This window comes from Gadus macrocephalus, chromosome 15 (genome assembly GCF_031168955.1).
Source record: "Gadus macrocephalus chromosome 15, ASM3116895v1".
In the NCBI taxonomy this organism is placed as follows: Eukaryota; Metazoa; Chordata; class Actinopteri; order Gadiformes; family Gadidae; genus Gadus; species Gadus macrocephalus.
This window is the reverse complement of record NC_082396.1, coordinates 14,946,861-14,962,360: the sequence shown is the minus strand read 5'-3', so window position 1 is coordinate 14,962,360 and position 15,500 is coordinate 14,946,861. Positions and strand designations below refer to the sequence as shown.

At 43.7% G+C, this 15,500-nt stretch overlaps 2 protein-coding genes across 6 annotated transcripts; one reads left to right on the top strand and one right to left on the bottom strand.

The window, feature by feature from the left end:
* The first annotated feature begins 290 nt into the window (after positions 1 to 290).
* ecd (ecdysoneless homolog (Drosophila)) lies at positions 291 to 6,353 on the top strand. Of its 3 annotated transcripts, none has more exons than XM_060072525.1 (14): positions 291 to 310; positions 792 to 1,024; positions 1,188 to 1,305; positions 1,454 to 1,541; positions 1,751 to 1,929; positions 2,186 to 2,378; positions 2,576 to 2,704; positions 2,920 to 3,045; positions 3,586 to 3,665; positions 3,784 to 3,887; positions 4,361 to 4,586; positions 5,178 to 5,245; positions 5,357 to 5,589; positions 5,808 to 6,353. In XM_060072525.1, the coding sequence occupies exons 2-14, from the start codon at positions 820 to 822 to the stop codon at positions 6,060 to 6,062; spliced, it is 2,004 nt and encodes a 667-aa protein (XP_059928508.1). In that variant the 5' UTR covers positions 291 to 310; positions 792 to 819; the 3' UTR covers positions 6,063 to 6,353. The 3 variants fall into 3 exon arrangements, with proteins under 3 accessions (XP_059928508.1, XP_059928506.1, XP_059928507.1); XM_060072523.1 differs by having other exon boundaries at positions 300 to 660; XM_060072524.1 differs by lacking the exon at positions 291 to 310 and adding an exon at positions 498 to 581.
* si:ch211-248a14.8 (uncharacterized) lies at positions 6,123 to 9,663 on the bottom strand. 3 transcript variants are annotated; one of them, XM_060072527.1, is made up of 4 exons: positions 9,441 to 9,663; positions 8,356 to 8,601; positions 7,680 to 7,986; positions 6,123 to 7,353 (listed from the first exon to the last, which is right to left on the bottom strand). In XM_060072527.1, the coding sequence occupies exons 1-4, from the start codon at positions 9,441 to 9,443 to the stop codon at positions 6,935 to 6,937; spliced, it is 975 nt and encodes a 324-aa protein (XP_059928510.1). In that variant the 5' UTR covers positions 9,444 to 9,663; the 3' UTR covers positions 6,123 to 6,934. The 3 variants fall into 3 exon arrangements, with proteins under 3 accessions (XP_059928510.1, XP_059928511.1, XP_059928512.1); XM_060072528.1 differs by having other exon boundaries at positions 8,356 to 8,565; positions 9,441 to 9,662; XM_060072529.1 differs by having other exon boundaries at positions 8,356 to 8,560; positions 9,441 to 9,662.
* Between the last annotated feature and the right edge of the window lie 5,837 nt (positions 9,664 to 15,500).

Genomic DNA, 15,500 nt, shown 5'->3' with positions numbered 1-15,500 from the left:
CTACGGCTCCATGTGTCTTAAGCATGCAGTCCGTTGTATACTGTTCATATGTTAGCAGACGTTGGAAATCTTAAGTAGCGAGGTTGTTTTATTGCACCTTGAGAAGATTAGATGGTAAGTGGCACATCAACAATAACAAGAATACCATGGATACCCTATGTCGTGTTTCCAAAGCCTCCTGGGAAGTTGATTTTAGGATACCGCTGAAAACAGCCGGGTAGTTTGAGCTACGACTACAACTCCCTGCATTGCTTGCGGACAACGAACTGCGTATCTGGATTATGTGTCCGATGTGCGACATGGATGAAAGGTCTGCATATTGTTCTGGACGCTCTATACTACTGACATGAACGACACCTATATATTATTTAGATCGATGTATTTCTGTAAAATATTTATTATTTTGGGTATCTGGTTTTTAATATTCATGTTTATTTTAATTCCATGAAGTAACATGTTAGACGAGAAACTTCCAATGTAGGGCACATTAACGTTGAATCCGTGTTTGTAGACGGAAAGATTTTTGACCGGACGACAACAATGTCAGGTTGATACAGCCATGCGTTAATCCAACGATATGAGTACGCCATGCAAATACAAACTGACAATTAATGTCATCACTCAAATAAATAATCTTCAGGTTACTTAAAATTTAACTAGGTAAGATTTTTGTACAACCACTTTGGCTACTAAATGTCCTTTGTTGTTTTATGTCTGTATGATAACTTTATTGTTACTTTGTTCATTACAACCTATCATTCGATTTTAATGTTGATCTCATTCATTTTCAGGTGAAATACCCCGGAACTCAACGTCGCTATGGACCCCCTATCAAGGAAAGTGGTGCAGGAAGACGTGGTTCAGTACAAACTATTTTTGATTCAGTCGGACGACACTGATTCTCAGACCCATGAAGAACGTTTAAAGCATTTGGTTGAAGATATTCTGGCCAGAATTGCCCCACTTCTCATGAAATATATTTGGCAACACCAGTCATTCAACCTCAACTATCAGCCGGAGAAAGGTAGCCAAGTCAACAAAGCAAAACGAATGAACGAACCAATTTGTAGTATGAGTTAATATTTATTTTTGATCCACCAACAAACTTCGAATTCATTTATTTAGTCAGTGTTTCCAGGGTTGATAGTCTAGATTAAACATTTAACATGTTAATCATGTACCGATAGACGCTATTCCTGCTCACATCGGAGGCACCACTCTCTTTGGGGACAACGTGGACGATGAATGGTTTATAGTTTACCTCCTTCAGCACATCACCGAGGCCTTCCCCGAGCTAGCTGCGAGGTATTATTCCTATTTTACCTCAATTCATGAATGCTCTTTGGCACCTTTTGGTTCTGGTGTAAGAGTGTTTGAAATGGTCCCTTTGGATGGGGGACCGTTTTGTAGGGCCTCTTTACCTGTGATGCTGAAATCATGTTTCTGTGTGCAGGGTTGAGGACAACGATGGAGAGTTTCTGCTGATTGAAGCGGCAGATTATCTTCCCAAGTGGTTGAGTCCAGAAACAAGTGAAAACAGGGTAGGATGTCCTGAAATTACCAACAACACTTTGCTTGTACATGTTGTGTCTTTATTATTCCTTACTTTCTGCCTATTTATTTGGATATTGATTGAATATCAAATAAACCTGCTTAGGCTCTGCTTAACTTAAAATATCAAAATGTTATCCTGACTATATTCTCCGTTTGTAGCAGTCTTGGTAACCTGATCCCTTATCTCCCCAATCAGGTATTCATTCACAGGGGACAGTTTCAAATCCTGCCATGTCCATCCCGTTCCAGTGCAGTTGGGATTCCCAGAGATGTGGTCCCTACTGTGCCACAGGCTTTAGCTTTCCTCTCCTCCAACGCTGAGCACTGCCTTGCAAGTCCTAAAATTGGCTCAGCCCTGAGGAAGCGTTTGAATGGGTGAGAGAACAACCTTCAAAATGAAATGTCGGTTCTGTTAGTGTAACGTAACAACATTTTTAGAGTAACCGCAAACAAGAGAACCGTCTTTTTGAATGCATGAACTAGGCATAGTACATAGGGGTCCATGGATGTGGTAGACTCTACATACAGGACCTTTGGGAACAGAAAAGTGCTGAAGTAACTTTCTTAAAGTAACTTTCAATTACACCCAATTCACTGTGTGTTTGCATGATTGTGCGTGTCCTTGTATAAGGTACCCAGAGAAGATCACCTCTAACCTTCACCGGGCTCACTGCTTCTTACCGGCGGGGATCGCCAAAGTGTTGGCCCAGCGGCCTGACCTGATAGCGCCCGCGGTTTCCGCCTTCTATCTCCGGGATCTTGTGGATCTCCAGGCCTGCCGGGGGTTTAAGACCTTTCCCCCGGACACGCGCGTCCACACCCTGGTAAACTTATGTGCAGTCCTGCTTGTCTGCCGTTTGAAATGCATTGAAACACTATTATATTACCATCCAATACATATAATTGACACAAACTCAAGGAGGAGAGAGTTGCAAAACTGTGAGACTGCATCTCTCTCTGCAAACATTTTAGCAATCATAATTATTGTTAAATCTTCCTTCTTTCTGCACATATTTTTTAGGTTACCTTCACCCGATGCTTGTATGCCCAACTCCAGCAACAACAGTTCACCCCAGACCGGAGAAGTGGCTTTACCCTGCCTATCCGCTCTCACCCCCAGCACAAATCATACGAGCTGGGCATGAAACTGGTGGGCTCGGCTGATACGTTTCCATTCATAACCGTGATTTTTTTTTTTTGATATTCACATATTGTTTTTGTTCAAGAGGGATTCTTAGTGTGTGTGTGTGTGTGTGTGTGTGTGTGTGTGTGTGTGTGTGTGTGTGTGTGTGTGTGTGTGTGTGTGTGTGTGTGTGTGTGTGTGTGTGTGTGTGTGTGTGTGTGTGTGTGTGTGTGTTTTTCAAGGCTCATGGCTTCGAGATCCTATGCTCTAAGTGTAGAGCACCTTCTTCAGAGCCAGACGCTCCAGCCAGCTGTAACCCTCAGTGGAAAGGATTCCTAGAGAACCTGAAGAAGAATGGCTACTTCAAGGCAAGACTAGCATGTTAATGGTGAAGCAAAATGCATTAGGCCTGTTACGATAGCTAGTGTTGCATGTTAAGGCTATCATACCATTATAGTTTGCAATTCACATCAATAAGAGTGGCTGCCTGAAGGCCAAATCACACTTGTGTGTCAAGCATGAAGGCAAACTGCCGTGTTGACAGAGACAACGTTCATGCACGAGGACCTACACATACGGAGAGACCTGCAGTCTCCCCAGAGATTAGCAAGTGTGGCCCTTCTCTGCGGGGGTTCCTATCAACTAATCGCTGATTAGGGTTAGGGAACCCTAACTACACCTGGTCTAACAAGGACCAGGTGTAGTGTTCTGTTTTAAAATGCCACACAAAATCAAAACAATACACCAAGCGATTTTCAGCAGTACATTTACTGCCGTTCGGTTGGCGTTGAAGTAAGAATGCGAGCGGCGCTGCAAATATTCACATTGTGTCTCTCAATCCTGATGTGGAACTTTGCATAGATGATGCATGCAGAACTTTAAATTCAGCTTTGTTGTCATGGTTACAGGGTCAAATGGAAGGCTCCGTTCACTATAGAGGACTGATGACATCTGCAGAGAACTTTTTCAGACTCTCTTTCACACACGGGTAAGAGCCATGTTTGCAGGGAATGTGGATCTTTTAACTGTACAATTTATAACAATTCCGCATTCAAATATCAAAAAACGACAAGAACTGTTATTTATTTGTGTGTGTATGTGTGCAGGGGTCAGAGTGCAGGGGAGGAGGTTCTCATGCTGCTAAAAAATTCAGCTCCTCTCAACATAGAGGAGCTGAAGAAGCAGGAGTCCCATCTTGCACCGGCTGACAGTAAGTAAACGTGGAGGTCTTGTCCTATGGGCTTCCTTCATCATGGCTCAATGTAGCGCCTCAACTGGGATTCACGCGCTCCAAATCGGACCACGTCATTGGTCCAACCTTTCTAGAATATTGTTCTTGATTAATCTAGCAGACAGCAATGTTCACAAAATGTGTATTAAGTCGTACTCTTAATGATATGTAATATGGTACAAATGGCCGCATTTCCTTATTTTCATATTAGAATATGGGGCTTGGTGTCCCCGTTCATTTTTCTGGAATGGATAAATGATGCCTCAGCGATGTTACCCAACAGCACAGATTTTTTAACTTCAATTAAACATTGACATAAATTATTTCTACATTATGTATTTTCCTATACTTATTTGAATAAGTATATGAAATCAGAAAGGACCTGACCTGATAAAGATAAGCCGGCCCTGTAACCCGTCCTGGTCTAACTGCTTCTCAATGCGTGTCCCCAGGCGACAGCTGGCTGGACCTCACCTCTCAGGACTTGGAGCGTATGCTGGAGGAGAAGAGCGGGGGAGCCAGGGGCATCGCTCTCACCAAACCAACCCAGGAGAAGGGCCAGGGGAAGAGGGAGGATCCAGAGGGGGAGGAGGCCGGCATCAGCCTGGTAGCCGTGACACAGGGCATGAAGAGCTTCCTCAGTGCCATGTCGTCCCACGAGGGCGCTGAGCTACCCTGGTGAGACCCCAAATAGATGTGGTTCATGTGAACTAGGCAGTACAGGATAGGGTTGAGAGTTATTGTGGCACGGGTGAGATCCCCAGACGAATGGTTCTGGGTTAGATCCCCAATGTCCTCAGCCTAGCTGGAGGCATCCTTGAGCAAGATGCCTAGCCCCTAGCCCCTAGCCTCCCATACTAAATGTTTTGCCTAGTACGAGATAGACCGACCACTCACAACCGTTTATCTAATATGAAGCGGGATAAATATTATTATGGTGCACAGGAGCACCGTAGAGGCACTCACAGCAAATGAGTAAATATTACAATAGGTTGCGAGATTCATCTGGTTCCCAGGCTTCCAAGCCCCTACCTGCTCCTTGATGACATATTTCTCTAGATGTCCACAATCACTAAGTCGCTTTGGATAAAGAATGGCTAAATACTAGAAGTAATTAGTCATATTGCTTCCTTTTAGCAGTGTTATGTTACCTCCTAATAGTTTATAACGGGATAAAGCTGCTTGATATAAATAGACGACTAACCTCCTCTTTGAAGTTATTTAGCCAAATATTTTTTGCTTGTTATTTTTGTCTTTATTGAACTCCAGGGCCCATTCAAACGATCCTTTTAGTTTTGATCCAGTATCCATGGCCAGTGCGATGGACAAATTACTAGGTATGTAGTGTGCACAGCAGTATAGCAGTAATATTCTGCTCCAGAGACTTGGGGCACAATTTCCTTCTGTTTCCTCTAGTTCTATTTTATATGATTTATTTATTTATGAAGGAAGGACCGATGAAGGATTGGACTCTGATGATCTGGAGGAAGACGATGATGATGAGGAAGACGACGACGACGACGATGATGATGAAGATGATGAGAAGAGTGAAGACGTGAAAGTATTCTTCGGTTCCCAAGGGGAAAAAGAAACGGAAACTCTAGACAATCTTCGTAAATACATGGACCAAATGGACCATGAGTTGATGGACACACACATTGGAAAGAGTTTCAATCAGAAGGTAATGATATCATCACCTCTTCTATAATACGCATTATCATCAACATAGAAAGAAATGGGTTATTCTCTCTTTCGTATGGTTCAGTACTCTTGCTTTATCTCATACATAAGAGGAACCCTTCTTGAACCGAACAAGCCAATAAAATCGGAATTCCAAATAAAAACAGGGCTTAGGACGAATGTGACCCCGCTCTTGAACCGCTGCTCTCCTTCCTGCAGAATCGTGACAAGGAGCGTCCGGCCAGCGGTTCCACGCTCCCCCCTAGAGGAGATGCTCGCTCACAGGGAGAAGAGGCAGCCGATCCAGAGCAGCAGGAGGAGGAGGATGAGGAGATCCAGCCCCTGGACGTGGACCTCAACCTGGTCACTAACCTCCTGGAGTCCCTGAGCTCCCAGGCAGGCCTGGCTGGCCCTGCCTCTAACCTGCTGCAGAGCCTGGGCTTCCACCTGCCCCAGAACAACGACCCTTCCTAAGAGAGCAGGGCCTGTTGAATGTAACTCGCTCGCTCAGCTGAAGTCCCCCTTTTGATACGGTTTTGCCTTTTCCTTAAAGTTCACAGGCTTTTCCTTGTAGCCCTAGGGGTCGCCCTGGAGGTGTTAAACATTTTTCGTAGTGTTCTCACTTATGGAAGACCGTAAACGTTTTTGAAGTTGTGAAAAATGTTGATACCATCTTGTAAAACTGTTTGGCATTTAATGTTAGTTTTTTTTACAGAGCACTTAAATGACACTCTCGTAGGCAAAATAAAATGACTTTTATAAATACTTTACAGCCTTTCTTTGTATGGTTAACTAACTAGCTTTCAGTCATTTTCTAGACAGACTCCTAACAATACTTTTAAAGCATATAACTTCACATTCCAAGTCCTCAACTAGTTGAACAAACATTACCGATTCTCCACTCCTCCACTCCAAGTGGTGAAGCATTAATTGTTCATCAGAGCAGTGGCTACAAAGGACACTAGATGGGCTCGATTATTTTACTCAATACAAGTTATACATTGCCTAGGTTTTTTTTTGGATCCATTCGTTTTTAATTTTTGCACCCTTGATCGTGTTCCTGATTGAGCAAAACACTGGTTGCATAATCAGAATTGCACAGCGTACTCTGCCAAAATTAGGTGGAGCTAGTAATGATTAGTACCGGTGTGTACTTGTAAACGTGGATGAAACATGCAGTTATTTTCTTTGCATATTTTTATAAATTGCATTACGATCATTTGCTAATATCCTCTAACTCGGCTTTTGCATGTCTTTTATAAATCACTTGTAATGCAACTTACAAACAAAATGAATACTCCGCAGGCCGCATGTATACAGTCCTTGCCAAAACAACGCAGTCTCCCTTAGTAAAGATAGAAGGACAGGAGCGGTCCCGTCAGCTCGGGCCCCGTAGAGAGCAGCGCTGCAGCCAGCGGCGACCAGCGCTGAGCAGTCAGGTAGACGGCGCATTGCAGCCCCGCCCCCAGCAGGAGTAGGGCCAGCAGGTACCCATGGAAGAGCAGGCAGCACCAGCTGCCCTCTGTCAGCGCCCACCAAGGGCCATCTGGGTGGAGGAGCCACAGCAGGCCCAGCACCCAGCTCTGGTGGACCAGATGGGTGTAGTACAGGTCTAGGGAGGAGGCCTGCTGCTGGTTGTGGGGGTGGTGACGCTGCGCCTCCGAGACCTTGGCCAGCCATGCCAGGGCGAGGCCCTGCAGGATGAGGCTCAGAGGGGCGTAGAGGTACTCCAGAGGATGGGTGCCCGACAACGTGGCCTGGGACCCTGAGAGGTGAGACGGGTGGACCGGTGAGGAGTAGGGGACTGCTATATAAGTGTGTTTCCTTGTCCTTATCTGTTCAAGTCGATTTTATTTGCTGGTTACAGTTATACTACAGTCCCAAAGATTCTATAAAGAAAGAAACTGATCTGGATATAAATTAATAAAGTATAGCGTACTGGCCATGATGTCTGAATCGCTAGCCCCTCCCTGCTCCTTTAAGACATGCATACCAAAAAATACTCATTTTTAATCCACTCCTTATGAAAGCACCGACCAGAGGAGTAAATAATAAACAGACAGACGCATCACCTCAGACGGCTGGTATCACCTGTGACCACCAGCGACATGCCACTCAGCGCACCGACCAGCCCGGTGACGCGGGCCGAGGGCGGGGCGGCCAGCCTTAGGGTGTGGCTCCAGCCTGCGGTAACCAGGGGCAACAGGCACGCGGCGAGGGGGAAGAGGCCGCCGTCCACGGAGCTGTTGGCCCGGGCCCACAGCGCCATCACGGCCTGGGCGCCGCCACAGACGGCCGGCACCAGCAGCCTCTCGCCGCCCAGGGCCCGGGAGCACCTCTTCAGAGAGACCAGCCTGAGGAGGTGGAGGAGGTTCAGCACGAGGAGAGAGAGCACCACCTGTGGAGGACGTGAAGAGTGAAGATCATGACACTAGGAGGTGAGAAAGGAGACGTCATGTGATACAAATGGGATATGTGTCTTGTTGCACAGAGAGGTTCATTTGATTTGGACTGATATTCTTTCCATCCGTCCTCATGAGCATGCTTTTAACAGATTGAACGAAGACAGAAATACTTTTCAAACTGAATTCGATATGGCTTTCTTCATTATCCAAAAAAGGCTGCATAAAGAATACAATGCGATGAGAGTAGGTCATTGCCATGCCTCCATCACAAACACATGGATACACTACTGGCTACCGTCACCCACTAGTCAAACACAGAATCAGTGTAAACAGTGGGTGTCCTCAGAGTAGCGGGTACCGACCTGGGCAAAGCAGAGAGCCACCACGTACGGGTAGTGATACTGCGGGATGAAAATCCCTGCCACAAAACGCTGGAGCTTGTCAGCTAGGACATAGATGACCAGCAGTGGGACCCATAGGACGGGGACTGTGGTGGCCTTCGCTGAGGGGTAGACGGGGAGACTCTGTAGCATTGGGAGACACCACCTCCAGCACCAACACCCCTTCCTGGACTTCGGAAGAAGACAGGGATGTGATACAAAGTGTGTCTGCAGCAGAGGCATACACAGTAGAGGACATATTTGCATACTTCAACCTTGATTGTTTTTCAGAGTCATCCCTATGTTTTTGCCAGAATATCTTACATATTCTAATTGTATTTCAGAGACATCCCTATATTTTTTCCAGAATATCTAACATACTATAGTAGACTAGAGAAGAATACATTTGCAATACAACTCATAATCACGAGTATTTTGATGACTAATTCCGTTTTCCGTTAATGAATAACCAATATTTAATTCATCCAACCATTCACCTTTATTCCAGTGGCACAATACAAAAGCAGAATTATAACAATTTGTTAAGAATGGGATTTTGCCAATATATCTGACATTTAACGTGCATTTATATAATAAATATATAATAAATTATATAATCAATACTTGAATCTTGAATCTTTAGTTTGAATGTGTTCTGGTCGGTTACTAATTGGAAAGCAGCCAAACTGATAACTGACAATATGAGTGTCCATTATAAGGTTGCATTACACAAAATAACAAACCATATATTTAACCCCAAAGTGAGCATTTGAACTAGTTTATTGGCTACAACAGGAGTTATGCATGTTGGTTACGAAAGCCTGTAAAGTATGCCAAAGTAGAAAACCAAAACCTCTTTTCAATGTCCTTCAATATTCAATACTTCCCATTGTTATGTGTATGAATAGATATTATGCATTCAAACTAAATTCCAAAAATGGTATGCAGTTGGGAAGAAAATATATAAACTGATTGTATTCCTATACCCACTAAAATTTGAAAAGTGGATGAAATAAAGAACAAATTAAATAGGTAAAAAGCAAGCACACAAGCAAAGATATACTCACCATCTAGCCGTTGTCAGAATGTTGATCCCCTTTCAGATTGTTTTGAGTTATATTTCCATTATTATGACTCAATCTGATAACTAAAAATAACTTAAACAGATTTCTAAAGACCATTTCTTTAAAAAAGAGAAATATCAACTCTCTTGCGGGCTGTCCTCTCTGTTAAAGCCTGCTCGGTGAAGGACATCCTTCATTCATTACTTTTCCCATGGACTTTGCTTTGTTTGTGTTCCCATATATGGGGCCAGTCCTTTGGGCAGTAGGCTGACCAGTCTCCACACCTGGCTGGAGGACGGGCATGACAGTAGATGGAAATACTTATCGAAATGGGGGAGGTTTTGTTGGCATGAGTTAAAGAAAATCCATTTCAGCAATAACGACAATTTATAGAACATTATATGGGGTGATAAATAAGCTTTTTATTAATAATTATGTGATGATATAAAATCATTATTTTTGTTTAATTAACATTTCTTTCGTTTATAAAGAATACGTTTTTGTACTCTAACTAAGCAACATTCCTAAATGCTGCCCCCCCCCCAATACACCACCACAACAGAGAGACCGAGGAAGGTAATCAGAGCCCTGAACTAATTAGTCACTCAGTAATACCAGACCACTGGACAATCCCCCCACCCATCCCCCCTGCACACTGACACTTTAACCCTGGCCATATTGCACAATACAATTTGTACATCGCCCTGTTTATCCAGTTTTCATTGCATACATATTCATAATATTCTTCATTTATTTTAAAACTTATATTGTATTTTTATTCTATTGTGGGTTTTTTTACGTCACACAAACATTTCACAGTTTAGGGAACTGTTATGGGACATGGGATAAGAAAAAAAATGTAACGTTTCTCGTGAGCACGAGAAAGTATCTGGTGCTCATGAGAAAATATCTGGTGCGCACGCGAAAGTTTCTGGTGCGCACGAGAAAATATCTGGTGCGCACGAGAAAGTATCTCGTGAGCACGAGAAATTTGTCGTGCGCATGAGAAAGTATCTCGCGAGCACGAGAAAGTATCGTACGCATATCACTGGCTGTGTGTGTGTGTGTGTGTGTGTGTGTGTGTGTGTGGGTGTGTGTGTGTACTTTAAATGTGAATAAGTGCACATGTAAATCTAGATTTTATTTTAATAAAGTAGCCTATTTATTGTTCAGCATGATGCAGTCTAGTGGGGGTCATCCCTGGGGGTCATCCCTATGTTCCCCGGGTCCTATGTAGGACCCTTTTTTTTTTTTTTTTTTTAAGGTCCTATGTTCCCCGTTTTTCCCAAAAAGGGTCCTATGTTCCCCTGTAGCAATACATACCGGGGAGCATAGGACCCTTTTTCTGAAAAAGGGTCCTATGCTCCCCGCAACAGTTAGGACCATATTCCGAACTACAAGGCACACTAACCATCTCGTAGTTGGAGGCAAGAGATTATACGCGCTCCAATAGTGTGTGAGCTAAAAATATAGCACATTCATTTGAATGATTTTAGCTTGTGTGTGCCCGTGCCCGCGATAAATCACACACAAGCTAAAATCATTCAAATGAATGTGCTTTATTTTTACATCAAATTATTGGATCACGTATACTCTCTTGCGCTCCGCCTCCAACTACGAGATGGTTAGTTACACCTTTCCTGCTGTCGGCTCCCAGACCGAGGAGCACAGGTGATACGTTCCCTCCAGGACCGATGCTCTCTCGGGGGCAACACCCTTCACTTTGACCGACAGTGGGTCTCCTTATAGTCTCCTTATATTCTTGACAGGCTGGGTAGGCCTACTTTATTCTTACACACAACCGGACTCGTTCATTACTTCACTAAACTGACACGCGCACGCTATTGCTCGCTCTCCTCGCTCGTCCACACACTCGCTCACGTCACACACACACACACACACACACACACACACACACACACACACACACACACACACACACACACACACACACACACACACACACACACACACACACACACACACACACACACACACACACACACACACACACACACACACACACACACACACACACATGCGCAAGATATGTCCCCGTGCTCATGAGATACTTTCTCGTGCGCACGAGAAACGTTTAATTTTTATTTATTTTTCCCGCTGTCCCTTTACGGGTTCCGTAATATCCTGTATTAGTAGGCTATGTGGAAAATAAAATCCTTTAAATCTTGAATCTTGAACTACTTAAAGCGACTTGATAAGACTCTCTTCAACTAGTATTTTGCCATAGCAGTTAAAGAATGTAAATTAGACCTATTTTCACTCTCTCTGTTCAACTCTGACATCTGTTTGTGACATTCCTGACAGTTTCCCCATAGGCCTACTTAATAAACCAAAACCCCTTCCTCTCTCCCAATGGCTGCCTGCCCTTCTCTCCACCACTGCTTGTGTAGCCCATGTGGCCGTATATATGAGCGAGGCCGTTAGAGTCAACACAGGCTTCTGACGGCAGGGAGTGAGCAGCTAGCCCTGCTCCCCCTAGAAGCTTAAACAAACAGCGGCACAGATTTCACCAGACACGTTAAGGCACCATGGAAACGAGCCTGGGAGCTACTGCTGCATGTAAACTGTTAACTAGCTTTACTCCCCAGCCCCTTTACAGCTGGAGTTATTTTTGGCTACAGCTTGGAATAGGCAAATAAATAACAGATAGGATAATAGTTCCAATTTTTTCCCTCATTAGTCAAGGTTGAATGCAGGAATGTGTGTTTCCGGATTCAGAGAATATATTGAGAAACTCATTAAAATAATTCAATATTGTTACAGATTTATCCAATATAAATGTGGTATAATCCTTATAACCACATCAACCAAAAGATGTATACTTTTTTTTGTTTAGTTGATTCTGATGACTGATTACAGTTGATCTGTAAAATGTTGTGTACATTGTTGTTGTAACTGATTCATGAATGCATACCATAATAACACAGACTACAGAAGGTTATGGCAGATGAAGTGAAACTTCCTTAGAGCACAATAGAGGGCAGTGAAGGCTTTCGATCTTACATTAATAACCTGAACAGAAAAAAAGAGAGAAGAAAGGATTTATTAAGATACTTTATTTGGACTTCAAACATTTCTAATCAGTGTAACTGATCGCTAACCCCAGTGTAACTGTTGTGTTTTTTCTGCCTGTCCACAGAACAGATATTTAGCTGCTTTATTAAAGACCTTTTTGTTAGTTTGTGAGTCGTCTATATTTGGAACAATACCTCCTTTTTCCTGCAGCACCCGACCCTGACAGACCGAACCGACACGAGAACAAAGGAAGTGAACATATATTCATATTTACTTATTTTAACCTTTTTCCTCTGCGGCGAGTTGTTCTTCTGATCAAAAGCTTCAGGGGACAGCAGAGGTACTGCTACATGCCTCGGAAAAGAAAGGTGCAGTACTTACCAGGGGAGTGAAGTATACAGTAAACAAACCCCATTATCGTTAAGGACCTAGTTTGTCTCTCACAACTCCCCGTTGAATGTTGGGAGCGTTGTGCATTGAACATTAACGTGGGATGGTTTTTGAAAACAAACCAAATGTCTCTGATGAGAGGCCAACAGCGCTGACTGTAATCAAGATTATTCATGTTTTCATTCTCCTCTATTTATTCCCTAATCCTATCGTTTTTATGACCGCTCTGTTCTCCTCCTGCACAGCATGCGAGGCTCATGGACTAGGGAGGGGGGGGGGGGGGGGGAGGGTACCTGCCCTTCTGGATATATCCCCCCTCAGCAGGTGTTGTAGGCCAGCAATCTGCCGAGCTCGGAGGCCCGCTGGCCCGCCCTGCGTGTCCCCCAACCACGACATTCTGCTCCTGAGCTGTCGCCGTGCAGACGGGTGGGTGTCACTGTGGCACACCGTGCCACAGTCCTCCGTGCTGGGGCCACCTGCTTGCCTCAAATGACTTTGATGAAGCAAGGTGACACGTGTCAAGCAACGCTGTTGATCTTAGGTTCTAGTATTGTAGGTCTATGAAAATGCTTTAGATCCATAAAGATCTATGAACACATATGTGTCTTTGTTTTGTTCATATGTATGTTGGATGTTTGATGTGAGAACTGTTTTGTATTGTTGTGGAAATCCAAATAAGATATTCTGTTTTTGTTCTATGAATATTATATAGTTTTATGGGATATTAAAGAAATAGTTCTTTAAAGTAGCTGCCAGGGTTGCAATGCACATTCCACAGGTTCTGTGTGTGTGTGTGTGTGTGTGTGTGTGTGTGTGTGTGTGTGTGTGTGTGTGTGTGTGTGTGTGTGTGTGTGTGTGTGTGTCAGAAATACCTGGTAGCAGCAAGGGATCATGTGACAGTGATTCAACCCTCGTGCTAGGATGCCTGATCCATTTTGGGAAGTATTCTAGGAAATATGCAATTCAGGTTATCATTAGCAAAGCATGACACACGCCTTACCAAGGTGACGAGAATACCATGTGTGCGACAGGATACTAGCTGCATTCCCTGCACAAATGGGTGAGTCTTTTTTTTAAGTTTAGCTTATTGACTTCACTTTAAATTTACAATTACATGGTTGCTTGCTACACCACTGTACATGCACAACTAAAGGACAGCAAAGACAACACAAGCAATCACCCAACTTATTGTGTGGTTTATGTTGTAGTTAGGCGGTGAGTCAGGCTCCCAACAAGCACTTTTTTGTGGTTTGGAGCAGACTGGCGTTGCTGGGTGAGATCCGTCTGTGATGAGAACATACTCTATCTCACTATGATTTAACGCTGAGGCAAAGGGAACTTACTGGAATAAAGGGCCTTGCACAATCCCTCCCTAATAACTTGGAGGACACGTTGTTAATCAACCATGGGGGAAGCCTTTGGCAGTGTCTGATTTATTCAATGATGATATTATTTTGATGTAACCCAGGCTAAAGTTCTGATAAATGCCCCTTAAAGCTGCAGTACAGGTATGATTTTTGGAGTTTGTTTATTGATTGTAATTTTGCTCCAAAACTTTTCTTAACGTGTAAACACTGTCTACTGTGAGGGAGTTTTATTGACCAGTCTAGCAGCAATAGTATTCCATCCAAGAGAATGAGAATACACTTGCTGTCAATCAACTTTGTGCATGTGATTCAAGACAAGCATAGCTTTTTGGGCATACAGCTTGCTAGCTAATATAACCCTAACCCTAACCCTAACTCTCTCTCTCTCTCTCTCTCTCTCTCTCTCTCTCTCTCTCTCTCTCTCTCTCTCTGTCTCCGTCTCTCTCTCTCTCTCTCTCTCTCTGTCTCTCTCTCTCTCTCTCTCTCTCTCTCTCTCTCTCTCTCTCTCTCTCTCTCTGTCTCCGTCTCTCTCTCTCTCTCTCTCTCTCTCTCTCTCTCTCTCTCTCTCTCTCTCTCTCTCTCTCTCTCTCTCTCTCTCTCTCTCTCTCTCTCTCTCTCTCTCTCTCTCTCTCTCTCTCTCTCTCTCTCTCTCTAGGAAAGTAGGCCTGTGTCCAAACTAAATTGCAAATGGTGTGAATCAACAGTTTACATAGGAGATGCCATTTTAAACAAAGTTGGAAACTTTGCTCACTAATCACTGCATACCTCTAATCTGCACTGTTTGTCTGACACACAGGCACACGCACACCACACCACGTTCCACCCTTTCCAACTCCGCAGCGTGCTGCAGGAATTCCCTCCCACCAGTAGTTTTTTTTTTCCAACAGTCGAGGGAAGTTTCTGGAATGCTGAAACAAAGCCGTAGCTCTGGCTGCACAGTCTAAAGGAGATGACTAGGGTTATTTGGTCACATTATCCATCCCTAAACTTGTAAAAGTGCATATTAAACGGAAACAGAGTCTATACAGTTCAGTACCCCAGCATTGATTAATAAATTAGTGAGTAAATGTCAATACAATTAAAAGGAATGCAACACAAATCCAACACTGGCTCCAACCTCTCTGACGTTTCAGTAAACTTTAGAGAAGAGGGGTAGAGGTAACATATTCAGCCCATTCTAAGCATCATCCTAAAAGTGGGGATGATTATCAACACGACTGCCAAATTTCGGGTCAGGACACCTCCCATCGAAATTTTTGTGAGACGAGAC

What these genes read in the sequence shown, in the direction of transcription:
- ecd (XM_060072525.1), top strand. Translation starts at nt 820, where the DNA reads ATGGACCCCCTATCAAGGAAAGTGGTGCAGGAAGACGTGGTTCAGTAC. An exon ending in CTGAGGAAGCGTTTGAATGG is followed by an intron (nt 1,930 to 2,185) that starts GTGAGAGAACAA and finishes TCCTTGTATAAG; the next exon opens with GTACCCAGAGAAGATCACCT. An exon ending in TGCGATGGACAAATTACTAG is followed by an intron (nt 5,246 to 5,356) that starts GTATGTAGTGTG and finishes TTATTTATGAAG; the next exon opens with GAAGGACCGATGAAGGATTG.
- si:ch211-248a14.8 (XM_060072527.1), bottom strand. An exon ending in TGGCTCTCTGCTTTGCCCAG is followed by an intron (nt 7,987 to 8,355) that starts GTCGGTACCCGC and finishes CGTCCTCCACAG; the next exon opens with GTGGTGCTCTCTCTCCTCGT. An exon ending in CATGTCGCTGGTGGTCACAG is followed by an intron (nt 7,354 to 7,679) that starts GTGATACCAGCC and finishes CTCACCTCTCAG; the next exon opens with GGTCCCAGGCCACGTTGTCG.